This window comes from Neoarius graeffei, chromosome 13 (assembly GCF_027579695.1).
Source record: "Neoarius graeffei isolate fNeoGra1 chromosome 13, fNeoGra1.pri, whole genome shotgun sequence".
Classification (NCBI taxonomy): Eukaryota; Metazoa; Chordata; class Actinopteri; order Siluriformes; family Ariidae; genus Neoarius; species Neoarius graeffei.
This window is the reverse complement of record NC_083581.1, coordinates 67769401-67791512: the sequence shown is the minus strand read 5'-3', so window position 1 is coordinate 67791512 and position 22112 is coordinate 67769401. Positions and strand designations below refer to the sequence as shown.

Sequence of the window (22112 nt, the reverse complement as noted above, 5' to 3'; positions counted from 1 at the left end):
TGTGCTGATATCCAGTACAACACCTCTATAAACAACAAATTAATATTGAGCGAGTATGTGACAGTTTGGACGACTGTTCCGTTTATTTTTTGCTCCGCAAATGGACATAGATCCCGGAGAGGTCACGCTCGCTTTGTAGTGCATCTGCTAGCCGGCTCATATTGATTTGTACATTCCCGTTAAAGGTTCTTCTGGTAAAACAGGCGTCCCTTCTTCCTTTTCATCTTCATCTGATGAACTTTCATATCTTAAGTCGAAAGCTATATTCTTGCGAAGCATCATTTGCTACCTCTGCTTAGAACTACACAACTAGGAAGGAGAATTTTACATGACAAGCGGAGTAACATCAAGCGTGAAATGTCCCAGGGCATTTATTGCAAAAATATCAACACTCTTGGAATGAACGCTGTTCAACTAGTCAAATGAGTGGTGCTTGAAAGTTTGTGAACCCTTTAGAATTTTCTATAGTTCTGCATAAATATGACTTAAAACATCATCAGATTTTCACACAAGTCCTAAAAGTAGATAAAGAGAACCCAGTTAAACAAATGAGACAAACATATTATACTTGGTCATTTATTTATTGAGGAAAATGATCCAATATTACATATCTGTGAAGGGCAAAAGTATGTGAACCTTTGCTTTCAGTATCTGGTGTGACCCCCTTGTACAGCAATAACTGCAACTAAACGTAACTGTTGATCAGTCCTGCACACCGGCTTGGAGGAATTTTAGCCCGTTCCTCCGTACAGAACAGCTTCAACTCTGGGATGTTGGTGGGTTTCCTCACATGAACTGCTCACTTCAGGTCCTTCCACAACATTTCCATTGGATTAAGGTCAGGACTTTGACTTGGCCATTCCAAAACATTAACTTTATTCTTCTTTAACCATTCTTTGGTAGAACGACTTGTGTGCTTAGGGTCGTTGTCTTGCTGCATGACCCACCTTCTCTTGATATTCAGTTCATGGACAGATGTCCTGACATTTTCCTTTAGAATTCGCTGGTATAATTCAGAATTCATTGTTCCATCAATGATGGCAAGCCGTCCTGGCCCAGATGCAGCAAAACAGGCCCAAACCATGATAATACCACCACCATGTTTCACAGACGGGATAAGGTTCTTATGCTGGATTGCAGTGTTTTCCTTTCTCCAAACATAACGCTTCTCATTTCAACCAAAAAGTTCTATTTTGGTCTCATCCGTCCACAAAACATTTTTCCAATAGCCTTCTGGCTTGTCCACGTGATCTTTAGCAAACTGCAGATGAGCAGCAATGTTCTTTTTGGAGAGCAGTGGCTTTCTCCTTGCAACCCTGCCATGCACACCATTGCTGTTCAGTGTTCTCCTGATGGTGGACTCATGAACATTAACATTAGCCAACGTGAGAGAGGCCTTCAGTTGCTCAGAAGTTAACCTGGGGTCCTTTGTGACCTCGATGACTATTACACGCCTTGCTCTTGGAGTGATCTTTGTTGGTCGACCACTCCTGGGGAGGGTAATGATGGTCTTGAATTTCCTCCATTTGTACACAATCTGTCTGACTGTGGATTGGTGGAGTCCAAACTCTTTAGAGATGGGTTTGTAACCTCTTCCAGCTTGATGAGCATCAACAACGCTTTTTCTGAGGTCCTCAGAGATCTCCTTTGTTCGTGCCATGATACACTTCCACGAACACGTGTTGTGAAGATCAGACTTTGATAGATCCCTGTTCTTTAAATAAAACAGGGTGCCCACTCACACCTGATTGTCATCCCATTGATTGAAAACACCTGACTCTAATTTCACCTTCAAATTAACTGCTAATCCTAGAGGTTCACATACTTTTGCCACTCACAGATATGTAATATTGGATCATTTTCCTCAATAAATAAATGACCAAGTATAATATTTTTTGTCTCATTTGTTTAACTGGGTTCTCTTTATCTACTTTTAGGACTCGTGTGAAAATCTGATGATGTTTTAGGTCATATTTATGCAGAAATATAGAAAATTCCAAAGGGTTCACAAACTCAAGCACCACTGTGTGTGGTTTTTTTTTAATATTTTCATATTATTATATAAAAATAATATAGAACACAGACGCGCACGCACACAACCAATCAAAAAAGTTTGTACACCTACTCATTCATAGGTTTTTTTTTTGGTATTTTGACCATTTTCTACATTGTAAAACAATACTAAAGACATCAAAATGATGAAATAACATATGGAACATATATGGAATTATGTGGTAAACAAAAAATAAGTGTTAAACCAAGCATTTTTTAAAAAATTTTTAAGATTCTTCAAAGTGGCCAGTGTTTACCTTGATGACGCTTTGCACACTATTAGCATTATCTTAACCAGCTTCATGAGGTCGTCACCTGGAGCGCTTATCAATTAACAGGTGCCTCGTCAAAAGTTAATTAGTGCAATTTCTTGCTTTCTTAATGCGTTTGAGATCAAACAGTAAACAATAAAAATGCAGCATATAGCTCTATTCCACAACGGTAGCAATCCATATTATGTCAAGAACCACTCAAGTAAGTAAAGAGAAATGACATGCATCATTACTTTAAGACATGAAGTACCTTTTAAGTAATAAAAATGAAGAAAAACATAGAATTTGAAGGTGTGTACAAACTTTTGACTGCTCTTGTATATCGATCATATTTTTAAGAACATCTTGAAATGTGGGCGGCACGGTGGTGTAGTGGTTAGCGCTGTCGCCTCACAGCAAGAAGGTCCGGGTTCGAGCCCCGGGGCCGGCGAGGGCCTTTCTGTGCGGAGTTTGCATGTTCTCCCCGTGTCCACGTGGGTTTCATCTGGGTGCTCTGGTTTCCCCCACAGTCCAAAGACATGCAGGTTAGGTTAACTGGTGACTCTAAATTGACCGTAGGTGTGAATGTGAATGGTTGTCTGCTACCCCTTTTCCACCAAATCAGTTCCAGGGCTTGTTCGGGGCCGGTGCTGGTGCTGGTTCACAACTCGTTCAACTTGCGAGCCAGCTGAGAACCAGTTTGCTTTTCCATAGCTCGCAGTGCTAAAGGAAGACACGTCATTACGTCGCTGTATACGTCAGTTACGTCGTTGTATACGTCATTACGTCGCTGTATACGTCAGTTACGTCGCTACGTTTGCATAAACCTTGGCGCGAATATCGAAGCAAAAACAACACGGAAGAAGCAGCAGCAGCAACAGCAATAATAATAATGGATGACTTCGTGTTTGTACAGCTGCTGCTTCTCGTCGCTTAAAAGTGGCGATCTTTCGCGGTCTTGTTATTGTTGTCGGTCTTAACAACTCCGCCCCCCCCCGCTGACGTAAGCGGTTCTTTCCTCTGGCCCAGCAGAGAGTTGGTGCTAGCCTGGAACCGGTTTTTCTGGCCCCAGAGCCAGTTCTTTGTCAGTGGAAACAGAAAACCCGGTTCCAAACTAAGCACTGGCCCCGAACCAGCCCTGGAACTGCTTTGGTGGAAAAGGGGCATGTGTCTATGTGTCAGCCCTGTGATGACCTGGCGACTTGTCCAGGGTGTACCCCGCCTTTCGCCCGTAGTCAGCTGGGATAGGCTCCAGCTTGCCTGCGACCCTGTAGAACAGGATAAAGCGGCTAGAGATGATGAGATGAGATCTTGAAATGTAAAAACATCTTTAAACTCGCACACACCCCAACTTGTACCACAACAGAGAATGCTCAACTAAAATTTGTCATAAGCTGTTGATTACTTTTCTATAAGAGCAACTTCTAATGTAATTACAATGTGCTCATTCTAATACATGATTGCTTCTATAGAAAAACAAACAACTAATTCACAAGGACTTGCACCGCATAAGCTAATCCTTAGAATAAACGCATTTTTTAAATGTGCTGTTATTTAACAAATAAGTCTGTATTATCAATGACGTAGACGTTTTCTGCAAGGTGACCTTTATTTAACATTTTTAGAAAGAGTCACTGGTGTGAGAGCTTTGTAACAGTCAGAGGCCAACTTTGGGTTTTCCAGCATAGGAAATCAAAGTCTGAAGAGCACCGCGGCGTGTGGTTTTTCAGTAACCTGATAAACTGCATTTTTTCTGTCTTGCTCTCTAAGTGAAAGCGAAAGAGGGAATGAACGTTTACAGCTGTGATAAGTGATTACAAGAACTAAACTTTCACCTATGTTCGACAACATTAAATGCGACTATAAAACTATACAAGATGTACGATGTGTCATTCTTCAATGAAAATGTACCCACTCATCTGTATTATACTGTTACCTTGACCCAACCTATACACTGTATTTTCCACAAATATATAAACATCAGCAGTGATTACATTGCTGTGGTATGAGGAACATGAAACACATCAGGGCATGTTATTAGAGAAAAATAATTAACACTGGGGTGTCACTTTGTATGAGGCCACATCACACCACCCCTCCTTTGATTACTTTCCTGTAAAAAGACGCTCCCATTGTGTTTTATTCCTTACGTATTCAAAAATGCACTGACAACAGAGAGGTTTAAAGCGGCAGGTTCAAGCCCGTTTCACCTCGCGTCAGTGGTGTTTCTGATGAACCTCATCAACATGGTAATAAAGTCATAAACATGGGCTAGATCAAGCCACATACAAAACACATTAGCTGGTTAAATCGAGATGGTCCGTACAGGTTGCTGTTTTGACAAAGCGAACGCATCATTAACGGTGCAGTTACGATGGAACGTTAGTTGGCTAGCTTGTTGCTACTTCCTGAGCTTTTAGTGCTCGGACTAAAGACCGAGCAAACAAAAGACAAGCTTTCTTTGAGACATCTGCATTCCTCCCCCCTCCCCCACTTCCTCACACAATGACAAAACCGAGCTACGACATCTCATTTCCCTGTTCATTTGAATATAGCATGAAACCGGACAGTCCTTTCCCTCCGTTTCGCCGACTCCGACAGAGCCTAATCTAGGAATTTGAAAATAGGGGACAGATCCCTCACTAGTTGTAGAAACAGGGGACAGAAAATATTAACATGGGTAAAAATATCCCTCATTTGTTCCAGTTAGTGGGGACAGAAAAATAAGTAATACATTGGTAGATATTTTCAAGAGTACATCTATAAACAGAACAGTTTTATTAATAAAACTAAATACATGTAACAAACATTCATATCAGATGTTAATCTATAGGTATAAATATCATAATTATGGCACTATACATATCCTTTAATACAGTGATATGAAAACCATATCAGCAAACACTTATCCACAGTTTATAGTATTGCACAAACATTATGATCAGATCTGAACTTTAAAAATGTAAAGATTTTAGATCAAAAACTATATGAAGAATTATATACTGCAAAACCTTACAAATATGACTAGTTTTCTGTTATATGACTAGGTTACTGTTTTACTATAAATCATGTGACTAGCCTATTTTTACCAATTTGACCACCAGTAGTATAATGCTGCATTTCAAATATGACTAGGTTAATATTACATCATTTGATATTGTTAAGTCTAAAATCCGTGTAGTCTTGCCACTATTAATTAATAATAAGATGAAAAATCTGGCTTTCTGAATAAAATAAAATCACTATCAAATATTTCAAAATGCTATCATATTTGTTTTGTTCAGACCACCTTTCATGAAAGTGAAAAACATTACACAATCTACCTATGTTTAAACTAGATTTTGACATAAATGACTGGAGATAAGGCCAAAAAAAAAAAAAAGTGTGTTTCAGGTAACATGAAATACTAAAATAAGGTCGGTAGGTAGGAAAAAGTTTTTTTTTTCTTAATTTTTTTTTATTTTGTTCGAAAAAATTAACACAAGTAAACATCTTACAAAATAGTATTTTGACACAATCCTTTATACCACACATCATAATAAAATAAAAGTGTTTTAAATCTTTAAACGAATAAAAAAAAAAATCGTGAGAGTTTGAGTTATGATCTACGGAAGCGTATTGCTGCCACGCTCAAAAAAATTGGCTTAGAATCAAGTAATTACGTGAAAAGATATTGTTAACAAAGTTATCAGGTTTTTACAATATATTTATCATGTAATAACATATCACGTAATCATGATACGAAATTATCACGTTATTTCATGATATTTTCATGTAATAACGTGAAAACACCTTATCAAGAAATAACGTGAAAATAACGTCCTAGGCTAGGCTACTTCCATTAAAAGCAGACGGCCTAGCCTACTGTAGAACTTGGGTCGCGCAAAAACACCGAGCAAAAACATGGCTGAATCCTGAATGACTCCTATTTGTATAAATAGGGGACTACATAGGCGGCAAAATGTAGTGTTTTTCCCTGCCATGGAAGTGCACTTGTATACTGAAGAGGAAGCAATTTGCATTACAGCCTTGAATGAGGATTCAAAATGGCGCCTCGGCTCAGTTTCCCCTTCCTCCTTCAGTATACAAGTGCGCTTCCATGTTTATGCAGGAGGGCTGATAGAAGTGGCGAAACATTTTACTTATCGTTTCTTTCACAACTTGAATGCGTTGAAACAAAAAGTTATGACAAACTAACGCCGCTTACACTAAAATATCGAGGGAAATTTGTAATAAAAACTTTACGGTCTGCAATTTCGCCGCCGAAATTCTCGGTCGGTCGGGTTACCGGAAACACACTATTTTTTTTATTTGGCCTAATCTCAAAATTCAGACTTCCTAAAAAGTATATAATCTCTATCATTTACAATCTTACAGTATCTACAATTACACAAGAACAGATTAAATATATTTCATAATATTTTTAAATAAAACTTACATAATACCAAACATTATCAAACTAATTGTATATTGGCATTAGGAAAATAATATCAAACTCAAACTACAAAAACCATTATCAATCAGAATCAAATGACTTATGGCCCTTTTCTACTACCCTTTTTCAGCTCGCTTCAGCTCACTTCAGCCCGACACGGCTCGCGTTTCGACTATCTAAGAACACCACGACTCAGCTCGCTTCAGCCCTGCTCAACCCCCAAAACTCGCAAGGTTTTGGAGTGGGGCTGAAGCGAGCCAAACCGAGCTGAGTGAGGCTAGGGGCGTGAGGAGACACTCCCCTGTGCACTGATTGGTGAGGAGGAGTGTCCTCACACGCCCCGCGAGCACGCTGGGATCTGTAAACACCGTAAACCCGGAAGAAGAAGAATTACGAATTACGATAATTATGAAGCCTTATGCGCCTCGCCTCATCTATACGCTCTTGCCAGTATCTGTTGGCGTTGTCGGTGACAACAAGCCACAGCACCAAGACCAGCAACACTAATGACTCCATGTCCTCCATGTTTATTGTTTACTCTCCGGGTTGTGAGACTACCGCTTAAAAGGTCACTGATGTCACTGTTTGCGCCGCCTAACGACATCACCTGACGTCCACCCACTTTCGCTAACTCCACCCAATGTGTCCACCCACTTCCAGCCAGCACGGTTCAGCGCGATTGTAGTCGAAATGCAACGCCAACAGCCCCGCTCAGCTCGACTCAGCACGGCACGGCTCAGCCCAACTCAGCCGCGTTGGTAGTGGAAAAGCGGCATTAGTATGTCTTCACACTGTCATATAATTACTCTAAGATCATTTGTACACAAACTTATGTTTGGATGAGACAGAACGATATGCCATGTGCTTTTGGGTATTTTTAAAACACTTCACACGATTGGTTGAGATACACTGTCTTCCGGTTCAGTGACCAATGATATAATAGTTCACAAAACTGTTTTACCCGCTAAATAAACCATTCGGAATACTTCGGTCCTTTCCGATATTTTCCGATTGGTGTGTAAACAACGCTATATTTACCGCAGTGCTTGCTAGCTGGTGCTAACAAATTGATACGCACAAGATTCAGTAAAACGCGACTACACGCTCTCTACTTACAAATGCGCAACAAAATGAATAGATACGCGATATCACTCTCGTGCCCAAAAAGTGGATGTGCGACAGACAGATAAAAAACGCGCATTATCGCGCATTACGCGCCCTAGATTAGGCTCTGCTCCAAGCTGTCAGGTGAAAGTACACATGCTTCAAGAGTTGCCTTTCTGATAAAAACTAAAAATGCCCTTGTCCAGAAATACAGTTCTTGAAAATGAACCACAGTTGTAGAAATTTCACCTTTAAAAACTGAACAATCACTCAGTTTCTCTAACATGCCTTCAGACAAACACCTGGAATTGTCCTTTCCTGTATTATGCATTAAAGCACAAAACACAGATGGACTGGAACACAGTAGGTTTGAGCTGTTATACATTGCAGCCAGGGGCTTTTGTTGAAAACTGCATGTTCATGTGACACAGTGCTCTCAATCAGGTGTGCTGAATAACAGCCACAAAAGCACCATGATCAGCTTTGCAAATCCCTGATTCCCTGGAATGCAAATCACTGGATGCTTAACATCAGGAATTACGTAAAAAGATAGGACTCAAAACAGAAGGGATATAAAAAGAAAGCAGTAGAGCTTATTTGAATTACCAATAAAACTAAGATTTTTCACAGGGGCGAGATTTGAGTTTAATTCCAGTCTCCAAGACGACTGCGCAAGAACAACATTCGAAACAATTTTATGACACGCAAGTCACTGCTTTTTAAACCCGGTGGGCCGTAAAAGGTTAAAACCCTCAGATCTGGGTCACGGCCTAGATAACAGCGAGTGCGCTAGTAAATCACCAGACGGCATTCCCCATTTACCCTAGACAGCAAGTAAAATCACAAGAGGAGAGCGAACCATCAGTCTGGCACATCTACAAGGCCTGGGTTGAACTCCAGCCAAGGCTGTAGCGAGACATGGCCAGTATGACGATGCACTTTTCACTGGGTTCTAGCTGCCATCATTCCTCGACTCCTGATATAGAACGCAGTCTATCCTTGTACTGATGCTAGAAATGTTCTTCAGACTCCGTTCTGAACTCATCAACTCCTGAGACATTATTTCGTATTCAAGTAGAACTTTTTTGTTTAACAGGGTGGTGAGGGGAAAAAAAAAAAACCTAGCTTGTCGTTATTAAACTTTAAAACATGATCGAATAGTTATTACGTTACACGCTAGATTAGATTTATTAAATCATGACTGACTGAACATGCTCAACGAGAAGTTGTATGGTGGTGGAATATGAGCCATTCCTGATGGATATGTGCCTAAAAGCACTGCATCCACAAGTACTGGCAGGGTAAAGGATTTTGTCTTGCAGGGACAGGCAGTGCTGAACAATAAACAAACAGTCAGCTTCTTTTCATTTTAAAAGAATAATTCAGGAAATGCTCGGCGCATTTAACATAAAAATTTCTCAGCAACGAATACAATATGCGCTTAAAAAAAAAAAAAAAAGCAAAACACATTTAAACACAGCTACAGCACGCTTACCCGAAGCTCCCATTGGGGAAGTGGCAGGCGTGACATTTTGGGTATTCAGGCCCAGAGAATGAGATGGTGCTGGTGGCAGAGGCTGTGGTGAGGCCCCAGAGGGCCCAGGCAGAGGACCTGGAGGGGTCTCTCTCTGTGGTGAAGTCAGCGGCGTGCTCAGAGGGGTGGTAGGCTGAGACGTCTGTCCTCCGGCTAACCGGGCCAGCCGCCTTCTCCGAATCTATAGGTCAGAAAAATCATTCATTCATTTATTCCTTCACCTTCAGTAACCTCTTTATCCTGGTCAGGGTCATGGTGAATCCGGAGCCTATTCTGTGAACACTGGGTGCACCTAGGGGCAAGTTAGAGTAGCCAAGCCACCTATTTAAAGTATGCATTTTGACACGTGGGAAGAAACCAGAAGAAGTAGGAGAAAACCAATCGGGGAAAGTGGGAAGGAAAAAACAAAAAAAACACCACACCCTAATACTAAAATTCCCAGCAGCTAAAAAAAATGAAACCCAAAGAATACACTGAGAGAAAACAAAACCTGAAACCAACAAACAAAAACAAACGCGTTTTAGACCTCGAGGCAAAATAAAGAGCTTTAATTTCTCTTTTTGAAAAGTAAACCCTCATGTATCCTAAAGCACAATATTAATGTTCTTCAGCAGTTTTGTGCTCCAGGAGAATCACCACACACTCCAGTGACTCATAACATCTAGGGACAATAAAACAAGGCCCACAGCCTGCCTGATAAAGGCTAACAGTTAAACGTCAAGAAGATGAACGCATCACAGGATAATTCAGCCTCATCCTGATTCAGACTTCAGCGCAGCCAAAACCGGAGCTGGCAATTACACCACCGACAGATCGGTATGGGGTCAGGAGATACGGTGTGCTCAGCACTGACAAAACAGCAGTGAAATATTTTAGTAGGAAAGTACTGAAACAGTTCGTGACACATCGGATCAGCGTTAAATTGAATTTAACAGGGTTTTTTTTCCCCCCAATCAGACACACTGATGTATTTTGAGGATGTGAACATCATCACTCCTCTGGATTTTCACACAAGTTCGCAACAGAGAATTTTAATGAGTTACATCAGTTACTAGTTATCAGAGCTCTTTGTTGCCGGATATCTCTCATCCTTAATTTTTTTTTTCAGAGTTTTGCAAAAATGGGCTTTATCTGTTGAACTGGGCAGACTTATCCAGACCTGGGTAAAATGTTTATGAATCATACTGGATATTAATCTGGGTTTACTCTGTATGATTTTTGGCCTCGTTTTGCTCATCTCATCTCATTATCTCTAGCCGCTTTATCCTGTTCTACAGGGTCGCAGGCAAGCTGGAGCCTATCCCAGCTGACGACGGGCGAAAGGCGGGGTACACCCTGGACAAGTCGCCAGGTCATCACAGGGCTGACACATATGGCCCTTTTCCAGCTCACTTCAGCCTGACACGGCTCGCGTTTCGACTACCTCAGAGCAGCACGACTCAGCTCGCTTCAGCCCTACTCAGCACCCAAAACTCGCACGGTTTTGGAGTGGGGCTGAAGCGAGCCAAACCGAGCCGAGTGGGGCTAGGGGCGTGAGCAGACACTCCCCTGTGCACTGATTGGTGAGGAGGAGTGTCCTCACATGCCCGCACACACCCCGCGAGCAAGCTGGGATCTGTAAACACCGTAAACCCGGAAGAAGAATAATTACGAGAATTTCTGAAGCCTTATGCGCCTCGCCTCATCTATACGCTCTTGCCAGTATCTGTTGGCGTTGTCGGTGACAACAAGCCACAGCACCAAGACCAGCAACACTAACGACTCCATGTCCTCCATGTTTATTGTTTACTATCCGGGTCGCGAGGCTACCGCTTAAAAGGTCACTGATGTCACTGTTTGCGCCGCCTAACGACATCACGTGACGTCCACCCACTTTCGCTAACTCCACCCAATGTGTCCACCCACTTCCAGCCAGCACGGTTCAGCGCGATTGTAGTCGAAATGCAACGCCAACAGCCCCGCTCAGCTCGACTCAGCCCAACTCAGCACGGCACGGCTCAGCCCGACTCAGCCGCGTTGGTAGTGGAAAAGCGGCAATAGACACAGACAACCATTCACACTCACACCTACGGTCAATTTAGAGTCACCAGTTAACCTAACCTGCATGTCTTTGGACTGTGGGGGAAACCGGAGCACCCGGAGGAAACCCACGCGGACACGGGGAGAACATGCAAACTCCGCACAGAAAGGCCCTCGCCGGCCATGGGGCTCGAACCTGGACCTTCTTGCTGTGAGGCGATAGTGCTAACCACTACACCACCGCCTCGTTTTGTTGTCTCAGGAAAAAAAAAATCTATCATAAAACAATTTTTGATCTTGAGCTGAGATTAGTGGTCTGAGAAAACATGCGCATTAACAGCTGAGCTCTACTTCAACAAAAGACAGCAGTGTGAAAAATATCTGATTAAAACATAACCGTTATTACGACACTGGATTATGCCAAACTTGTTGGACAGTTACAAATTAATTCATGGTGATGGAAAATGTAACCAAAACATGCTAAAGGACCGTATTACTGTATGCCAAGCTTGCTTTGAAGAACGTTTGTTTATGTGAGCCCTGTTTATTTTCTGCATAAATCCAAAACACACTGATTGATATCAAACATAATATGGTCATTCTTCAGGTTTATCGTTAGGGTATTATCATTATTGTATTATCTGACAAGGAGAACACAATCTGGTATAGAATTCAGCCAACTTTTTGTTTTCTTAAATGATTGCCTCGTACATAGTCATAAATAATACATTTAAAAGACCGCTGTAATTACACAATACATCGTTCTAAGAACACCAATACGGGCGGCACAGTGGTGTAAGTGGTTAGCACGGTCGCCTCACAGCAAGAAGGTTCCGGGTTCGAGCCCAGCAGCCAGCGAAGGCCTTTCTGTGTGGAGTTTGCGTGTTCTCCCTGTGTCTGCGTGGGTTTCCTCTGGGTGCTCCGGTTTCCCCCACAGTCCAAAGACATGCGATTAGGTTAATATAGGATGGCCTTGGGCTGAGGTGCCCTTCAGCGAGGCACCTAACTCCCAACTGCTCCCCGGTCGCTGTTAGCATGGCTGCCCACTGCACCGGATGTGTGTGTGTGTTCACTGCTTCAGATGGGTTAAACGCAGAGAGGAATTTCACAAGTGTGTGATGAATAAAGTTTTTTCCCCCTTTCTTAACTTACAACCAAAGAATTTGTTTAAGATGCGTGAATTTTATCTGGGGCAGTTCAATTAGACTGAAAACTGTAGAGTGTAAATTGTACTCGGCTTAAAGCCGACTTCACTTGGGAAGAACTGTAAGTAAAAACGTAACAGATCTGTGACATCTGTGGTTATACTTTGATGCACTGAATAAAGACGAGGAAGTATTTCTCCATCAAAAATACACACTATGGTTGAAAAGAAAAATAACACTCCAGTAAAGTGTTGGGAGTTACTTTTTTTTTTTGCACTCAATAAACATACACGTGTGTTCAGCATAAAAATTAGACTTTTTTTTGGTTTGATGAGCCTGACTTTGAGTTTTAAACACCAAAAGCCTCTGAAGGGACAGAGCAGGCTATACTTCCTTAGGAGGCTGCGGTCCTTTAACATCTGCAGGAAACTCCTGTGGATGTTCTATCAATCTGTGGTCGCCAGTGTCCTGTTTTACACCGTGGTGTGCTGGGAGGGGCAGCGCATCCAAGAAGGACACATCCCGGCTGGACAAACTGATCAGGCGGGCCGGCTCTGTGGTCGGCATGAAGCTGGACTCTCTGGTGACGGCGGCGGTGGTGCACACCGTCATCAGCAACCAGAGGAGCCTGTTCAGTGACGGAATGCTCCTTCCCAAGTGCAGGACGAACACTCCTTTGTCCCTCACGCCATCAGACTGTACTACAACTCCTCTCTGGGGGGGAGGAGGGGTAACAGGAGGACAGAGGACGGGAAGGAGCCTAACAATAAGCAATACCGGACAATGTGCAATATCTTTCCTGCTCCTCACACACACACTTACCCTAACCCCACTTCTCCCCCCTCCCCATATCTTATTCTTTTATATTTGTATAATGTAAATACTTAACTTCATCTAGAAGTTTTCTCTGTTTATCTGCTGGAATTTTAATTTCCCTGAGGGAACCCTCCCAAAGGGACGAATAAAGTTTTATCTAACCTAATCTATCTGAACGATTACACTGCAAAAAGTAAAATCTAACCAAGATTAAATATCTTAAATCAAGACAAAATATGCTTGTTATTTGTCTGCCAAGATAATTCTCCTTTCCAGGCAGGTTTTGTGTAAGAGTATTTCACTTACTTTAAGCATTTTTTCCCCTCAATTATCTTAATAAGGTATTATAACTTGTTATTGAGATTTTATTACTGGTTATGAGTAAGTTCTGTCTTAAAATGAGAATTAGCATAATTTCATCGGTGTTATATTACCATGACAAGTTTGTCAAAGTCAGAATTTCTCATTTCAAGCATCTTATCCTTTCTTTTAATCTCTTAACACAAAACAGATAACTAAATTAAAGGGATAGTCCGGGATTTTTGACATGAATCTGTATGGCATCCCCATCAATAGTGTCGTGCAAACACACTGACTTACCCCTGACAGCATCCTGAGAGTCCAGTTCTGGTCCAGTTTTGGTCCAGACGAAAGTAGTCCGGCAAGTTTGTTGGGGTCACGAAAGCAAAACGTTTTTCGTCTCAAAACAGTACGTGTTCAAAAGAGTGATATATTTGCATCACAAAACCGTTGCCAAATAAAAAAAGTCAGACCTCGAAATCGCTTGGCACTATTTTCTCTCCCTTCTTATCACTGCGCGCTGCCGTCAGGTGACAGCCACGGCTGTTTCATTCATTGTTTACTGCTAGCAAAGTTAGCGACAACATGTCTGACTATGACAGCGACGTTGAAAACATTGACTTCATCTCACAGCCAAAGGGATATCTTTATGAACCCGAATATACAGATGAAGAAATTCGCCAGATGGAGTTAGAACGGGCAGAGAGAGAAAGGGTGGACAGAGAAGTGGAAGAAGGTGAAGCTGGAGCCGCAGCTTGTTAGCACCGCTGATCTGAACTCCTAATCACTGCCAAACAATGGGAAAGGTGTTGATTCCTGCGCAGGAGTCAACATGACAGCGCGCAGTGATACCGGGGGAGACAAAATATAGCGCCAAATAATTGCGAGGTCTGACTTTTTATTTGGCAACGGTTTTGTGATGCAAATATATCACTCTTTTGAACACGTACTGTTTTGAGACGAAAAACGTTTTACTTTCGTGACCCCAACAAACTTGCCGGACTACTTTCGTCTGGACCAAAACTGGACTCACAGGATGCTGTCGGGGGTAAGTCAGTGTATTTGCACGACACTGTTGACGGGGATGCCATACAGATTCATGTCAAAAATCCCGAACTATCCCTTTAAATGAATTGTTGTATTGTCAATCTGGCAACAAAAATAGGCTACAAAATGGATTGGTTTGTTGTTTTGATTGTGATTTATTTGGCGGTCTCAGTTGGTATAAACGCTTACTTAAACAACAACTTAAACTCCACCACATGTATAACATTATTCACGGCAACGCTCCACAATATCTCAAACAATCTTTTACACTTAATTTCCGCCACAACACCCGTTCGGGCCCCTTCTTCCTTCTTGTCCCCAGAGTTAGATCTTTTGGACAGTCATCCTTTCAATTCACTGGTTCTGTTTTATGGAATAACCTCCCCGCCCATATTAAGTCTCATTCCAACAAATTTAGTTTTAAAAAGGAAGTAAAAAAGCATCTAGTCACTTGTCTACACAATCAAGGATCAAATCCTTTCCTCTATACATAGTATTTTTTTTTTCATACCTACGATTGCGACTTTATGGTGCTTAACCTGTAAAATAATTACTATGTATTAAGATTCTCGTTTTATTATAATTATTATTACTATTTTTTTAAAAATAAATTTTCATACATACTTAGTATTAATTAACTTAACATGTATATGTGATAATTATATGTGATTAATGTATAACTAGTATTTACCCGCCATTATGTCATTACTCATATGGACCACAATGGAAATAAGTTTTAAACTTTCTTGCGTTATCCATGTACAACTAGTGTATATTTTCCATATTGTATTTATTATATTATGTATATACATTGGTTTACTAAATAAACAAACAAACAAAACAAAAACAGAGCACACCAATATGCCCAGATGAAATAGTCAAACTGTTGGTTGGGGGACAAAGTATCTAGCATGTTAAAATGAGTAGTACAACTTGACTTGTTTTTAGTATAAATACACTAGTTTTAAGACATCTGTGGGGTTTCTAAAGCTAGATATATTTACTTGTTTTGAAAAATCTTGCCAAGTCAAATTTTCTTGTTCTGTTGGCAGATAATTTTGCTTATTTTAAGTAAAATATTCCTCATTTTATTTCTTGTTTTTGTAAGCCGGGTTTTTGCAGTGTAGTTAGAACTACTACACTAGTATAGTGATTGATTGGAGTGTTTAATTAAACAGGTGCTCGTCTGTTACTGTATTTACCAGTCAGAAATAAGAGAAGATTTACAAGACAGCTAAAACTGTCCCCTTGAAAAGCAGCCTTACTAAGATTATTTATATCGATTTCTGTGTTTTTCACCTGGATTGACTAACAGTGATGAGTGTATCAGGCTAATCTAATGTTAGCAAGGTAAACAAAACAGCCGAGGTGCAGCTGATCAATAATTAGAAGGCAGCTCACTATCCGGTACAGTGATATACCTAATATAATGCAGCACAATTCTCACTTCCACCTCAGTGCAAACTGTTGGTATGTATTAATTTTTATGACTCTCAGTGAGAGTCAGGGAAGCTGAGGGTATTGTGAGAATACCGCTGATATGACAGACACACTGCCTGCCAGTGGGGGCTTCAATCATCTCCAGCTCGCAAAGCAAGTCACTGCTCCGGTTGAAAGGGTGACAATGACATTACATTATATTATATCCCCCCAAAACCCTGACATTACTGACATTTTACGAGCTCTTTATACTAGAAATGCACAGAAGTGAAGGACCAACACGTACGAAAGTCTTACCTCATCGGCGCTGAGCTCTTCCATCGCTTTCCTTTTAATTTTTACCTAAAATTATGTTGCTAGCTAACTAGCTAGCTGCCTCACAAACCCCAAAAGTGCATAGTATAAAACAATACAACAAATAAACAATACACCGTGATTGTCTGTTTGGCGCTCTTAAATTAAAACATTAATCATACATATGTATGCTCTCTGCGCAATCGTTACGATGTTATATCCGATCTTTAAAGAATGAAACAAACACAAAAGTATTATTCGTCAAAACACCAGGGCGGCCATTTTGAATTTCAGGTCACGTGACAAGCTGCCGACACATTGAGATCTGCGGCAGTTTTTTTTTATTTTTTTTTTTACTTCTTTCCGACCCGTATTCGCACAAACCCCGCCTCCTAGAGCAGAATTGCGACGATTATCCCGCCTCCTGGTTCCAGGATTGGTCAGTACATTACACTCACAAACGTTCCATGGAGGACCAGCCAATCACCTCATGACTCGCGATTTGTCGGAATAAAGGTGGGTTTAAACAAAAACGCCTGCGGCAATCCCAGAGGGTGATTTTCCAATACAGGGAATTCCAAGCTATGCTCTTATCAGTTATTGTATTATAACTGTCATTTACTACCTGTGTGTTAAAGCAAAACAAAATATCAGATACAAATTTGACTAAAAAAGATGCAAGTGAAGCTGTTTGATTTTTAAATCAGGCCACCACCCTGTTTTTGGAGATAGTCAAGGGATTTGTGAACCGTAAACTATTTACACCCATGTTTTTTGTTTGTTTGTTGTATTTTGGGGGTTAATTTACCAAAATTATAAAACAATTGGGGCGGCACAGTGGTTAGCGCTGTCGCCTCACAGCAAGAAGGTCCGGGTTCGAGCCCCGTGGCCGGCGAGGGCCTTTCTGTGCGGAGTTTGCATGTTCTCCCCATGTCTGCGTGGGTTTCCTCTGGGTGCTCCGGTTTCCCCCACAGTCCAAAGACATGCAGGTTAGGTTAACTGGTGACTCTAAATTGAGCGTAGGTGTGAATGTGAGTGTGAATGGTTGTCTGTGTCTATGTGTCAGCCCTGTGATGACCTGGCGACTTGTCCAGGGTGTACCCCGCCTTTCGCCCGTAGTCAGCTGGGATAGGCTCCAGCTTGCCTGCGACCCTGTAGAAGGATAAAGCGGCTAGAGATAATGAGATGAGATAAAACAATTGGGCTTAACACTGATGATACATCAACAAAATGAAGTTTAATCAAGCAAAATATATTATTATTAGTAGTAATAGTAGCAGTAGGGCAGCCATGGCCTGAAGGTTAGCAATGCAGCCTTGGGCCTAAAGGGTTGCCGCTTCAAGTCCTGGGATCAGCAAGGAAAACGTGAGGGGAGTTGAGTGAATGAGCACTTTCCCCTTCTTCTCTATCATGGCTAAAGGCACCTACACTCTCAGAAAGTCAAGTACGTTGTTGTACCTTTAGGGGTATGACAGCTTGTTGCTGTGGCAGGACCCTCTAAGGTAGTTATTTGTACCATTTATATACTCATTGCCTGCAAGTTGGCCTAGTGGTTAGCGTGTCTGCCTTTTGTTTGGAAGATCGTGAGTTCTATTCACGGTTGGGTCATACCAAAGACCATCATAAAAATGGTACCTACTGGCAAGGCACACTGTAATACAGATGTGAGTGGGGAGTCAAACTCTTGTTGTTACCAGAGGACTAGTCCCCTACTATAACCCTAGCTAGGTGAGAGGCTATGGGGATTGGTGCTGCCACATGGTGTAGGAAGGAGTTCCAAGGAAACCACACATGGTGTCTGAACTTGTTGCAAGTTTTATTGTAAATTCTTGTCAAAGTCACATCAAACCAGTGTAACATTGGCAGATTAATCATTCACGACCACTTCTTCCCTTCAGAATGTGTGGCTTTCTTTACACAAATAACACACACCCATCTTTTTATCATGAAAAATGGCAAACGAAGGTGACATTTAGATAGACAGATAAATAGATAAACCTACAAATGTCCATAGCTGAGATGAGCAATTAGGCAACTGACAAAAATATAAATAAATAAAAAATGGATGGATGAACCGTCAAATGACAGCCAAGAAAGAGAAAACTGCAGCACCATCAAGGAGAACCATGAGGAACCCACTTTAAATGTTATATCCCCTCCTAGTGGTGACATAGTGAATAGAAATAATGTCTGTAAACGTGCAGTCACTTTACAACTTTACAGTTGTTTGTTTCTTTCATTGGCACATCAGATACAACTTAAAATAGATATTTATCTCATGAGTTGAATCTGGTGTACTAAAGAACAGTAAACAGTGTGTTTCTCCAGGACTGTGGTTTTTCTTGTCCCTTGACAGCATTGCCTTTAGTCCCAAAGGCTTGCAAATCATCTGAGTCCCAAGTCTCTTGGTGACCATAAATCATGTCAGAGAGGTCGAGCTCTTGGTCCACTTCTTCCTCATTGAGATACAAAGGTACACTTTAAGCCACTCTTTTGAAAACCTGCTTGCAGGTTTGGTCTTCACAGTAAAGCTCCTGTAAGGCGAGAGAGAAAGAAATGATAATGCATAGTCATTTTTTAAGACAACAATCAGTACATATGGGAAAAAGACGACAACAACAACAACACCAAGGTATTCATACCAGGTGCAGTTTATCGTCCTCAATCCAGTGAGCCCATCCTCTGTTTTTCTTCTCACCCTTTTGAACGCACACCATCCGGTTTCCTTCCCATGTCATCACAGACTGCCAATAAACAAAGCGTTCAGTTATTTCCCATTTTTGAGCCAGATTTCTGTTTTTCAATCAAATTCATTGTGATTTAGATTAACATTATACTGTCATTGTGCACAAGTGGAGAGAAAAATAAGATATTTTTCAGCTAAACCAGGCCCAGATTCCAAGTTCAATATTCAGCATACATACAGCACAGTTACGCAATAACTACTCACAATACCTGTTCCGTTTGTGATACGTATACTAAAGGCTGTCTTTAGGTGCAATATTATAATATGCGCCGATTATTTAAACTTTTTTTCAAAAGAAATTAGTAGTATTTTATACTGGAATGATTAAAACCTTTATCTCAGTGATTCATATTTATTTCAGTATAAATATTGCTCATGATGTACTGTAAATAACATACTAAGGTTGACTGTATGTTATGAACTTACATTCTATTGACAGTAAAAAGGGGAAAAAAGAATATTTTTGAATGTGGCTTGTTGTATTTAACAAACCAGTGAACGTTTGCACAATTTGTTTTGGAGAACACAATACCCACATCTTTTTTTCTTTTCTTTTCTTTTTTAAATTATGGTTTGTCCCACTTGTGGAAACCCTTAATGGTAGGGCGCTATAACAGATGACTTTGCTTTCAAACAAGGAAAAGAACCCTTGAATGAATGTCATGACTTCATGACCCAGTACTAGAAATGAAATTGATAATCTTTAAATAGCCATCAACAGTGGTGGAGTGCATCTAAGGGCAATACATTTACTCAGGTACTTGTATACTTTACTTGAGTATTTCCATTTTATGCAACTTTATACAGTAATTCTACTCCACTATATCTCAGAGGCAAATACTTTTACTCTAATACATTTGTCTGACAGCTTTACCTACTAGTTACTTTTCAGATTACAATTATTCATGCCTGTCCAGTGAAAACCAAGGATCTCCAAATGTGGTGAGTTTGAAAGTTTGCGATAAACTGAAGGATTAAGTGCGTCTTCGTGGGTTGAGAAAATTGCCCTGCTTCTTAAGCTAAATAAACTATTTCACAACCCTGCTGGATTAGCTGGAAAATGTACTGTCGCAAAGATGAGAACAGGGCTGGGTTTTTTTTCATGAGCTCGTGAAAAGTTGACTTTTTAGAGATACTTGGTTCCCACAGGACAGCGATGCGCCAACATTGAAAGAATATGATCCTCTGCTGTAGATGAAACTACCCAACAGTATATAAAGTACTTAAAATCAGCTCAGCCTTAAACATCGAAAACATTAAAATGCAACATACACATTAATACAGCAGTAATATTAATCCAAAAACATTATATAGTGGTACAAGTAAAACATCAACAGGGACCATTTTACTGCACAATGAGTACTTCTACTTTTTATAATTAAAGTACATTTTGCTGATAATACTTACATATTTGTACTTAAGTAAAGATTTGAATGCAGGACTTTTACTTGTAGTGGAGTATTATACCATACTTATAGTATTGTATTAGTACTTTTACTTAAGTAAAGGATCTGAATACTTCTTCCACCAATGGCCATCAATCCCTGAAGTTGAGTTAGAAGAGCAATACAAATGGTTTGTATAAATGTCTCACCTTGCAGTGTCTATCATCCAAGCCCTTGGTAAACTCATCAAACTCCTCACCCACTCTGAAGGAAACCACGTAGTTCCTGAAGGTGCTGACAGTTTTGATCACATACTTGTCACCGACTTGCTCGACCACCTTACGCTGCTTGAGCTTCAGAGCTATCTTACGAGTGGACGAACCAATTCCTGCAGGAGAAAAAGAGTAAGCCATGTATAGAAACATACAAATCCAAACAAAAGAAGAACATTGTCATTATCAAATTATGTTGCATGTTAAACTTTCTATATGATAATCAACATCAGGTTTTTTTAAATACTTTTGAAGTACTGTGCTGTTGAAACACATGCTCCTTGTTAATGTTAATATTCACCTTCATGAAAATGATGGTGGCGTGAAAGGAAGCCTTACCTAAAGTAATCATATATCCATCAAAGTTGATGTTGCTGATCATATCCCATGTTCCACAAAGGCTGGCAGGCATTTTTTTTTCTGGTTATCAAGAAGAATCACAGCAGTTGAGAAACACGAATGATTTGAGGTAAAGACTGAGATTGCAGGCTTTAAAAAAGATTCAGAGAGTCATACAGTGGGAGGTGTCAGGAAACAGGACCTTGAAAACAGGTGCTCATACCTGATTTACACACACTCCCATTCACCCAACCCATACATATACACACAAAGGCTTTGTGTTTTAAATGTCAGGTGAGAACACACCCTTTAAAACGAACACCTCATTTTTATTAAAAGTAATTAAGTACGCTCAGTATATGATGAGGGCCTTTCTGCGCGGAGTTTGCATGTTCTCCCCGTGTCCGCGTGGGTTTCCTCCGGGTGCTCCGGTTTCCCCCACAGTCCAAAGACATGCAGGTTAGGTTAACTGGTGACTCTAAATTGACCGTAGGTGTGAATGTGAGTGTGAATGGTTGTCTGTGTCTATGTGTCAGCCCTGTGATGACTTGGTGACTTGTCCAGGGTGTACCCCGCCTTTCGCCCGTAGTCAGCTGGGATAGGCTCCAGCTTGCCTGCGGCCCTGTAGAACAGGATAAAGCGGCTAGAGATAATGAGAATGGGATGAGATGAGTATATGATGATAAAACTGCAGATTATAATCCACTAAAATATTGCATTTTTTTAGATTATCACTAAAGTTGCTGTCTTTTTACAATATTAAATTAAATATTCCTGTTTTTAAGGTCAACATCAAAGTATTGGTGCCTAAACCCAAAGTACTTTAGCTATATAATATGTGTTGCCTGAAATAAAGACATTTTAATAATTACAGGATAAACCAGCGTATAAGATTACCGGGCGGCACGGTGGTGTAGTGGTTAGCGCTGTCGC

At 40.8% G+C, this 22112-nt stretch overlaps 2 protein-coding genes across 3 annotated transcripts in view; both read right to left on the bottom strand.

The window, feature by feature from the left end:
- The window catches only part of ube4b (ubiquitination factor E4B, UFD2 homolog (S. cerevisiae)), a 60002-nt gene extending 43277 nt beyond the window's left edge, over positions 1-16725 (bottom strand). For both annotated transcript variants that reach the window (XM_060938397.1, XM_060938396.1), the window contains exons 1-2: positions 16441-16725; positions 9338-9557 (exon numbers count right to left, since the gene is read on the bottom strand). In XM_060938397.1, coding sequence (XP_060794380.1) covers positions 9338-9557; positions 16441-16464 — 244 coding nt within the window. In that variant the 5' untranslated portion in view covers positions 16465-16725. The remainder of the gene's footprint in view (positions 1-9337; positions 9558-16440) is intronic.
- A 1509-nt stretch (positions 16726-18234) lies between these two features.
- On the bottom strand, positions 18235-21322 carry rbp7a (retinol binding protein 7a, cellular). Its single transcript, XM_060938395.1, has 4 exons — positions 21180-21322; positions 20778-20956; positions 19080-19181; positions 18235-18971 (listed from the first exon to the last, which is right to left on the bottom strand). Exons 1-4 carry the CDS (start codon positions 21250-21252, stop codon positions 18918-18920), a joined length of 408 nt encoding a protein of 135 aa, XP_060794378.1. The 5' UTR covers positions 21253-21322; the 3' UTR covers positions 18235-18917.
- Positions 21323-22112: the final 790 nt, after the last annotated feature.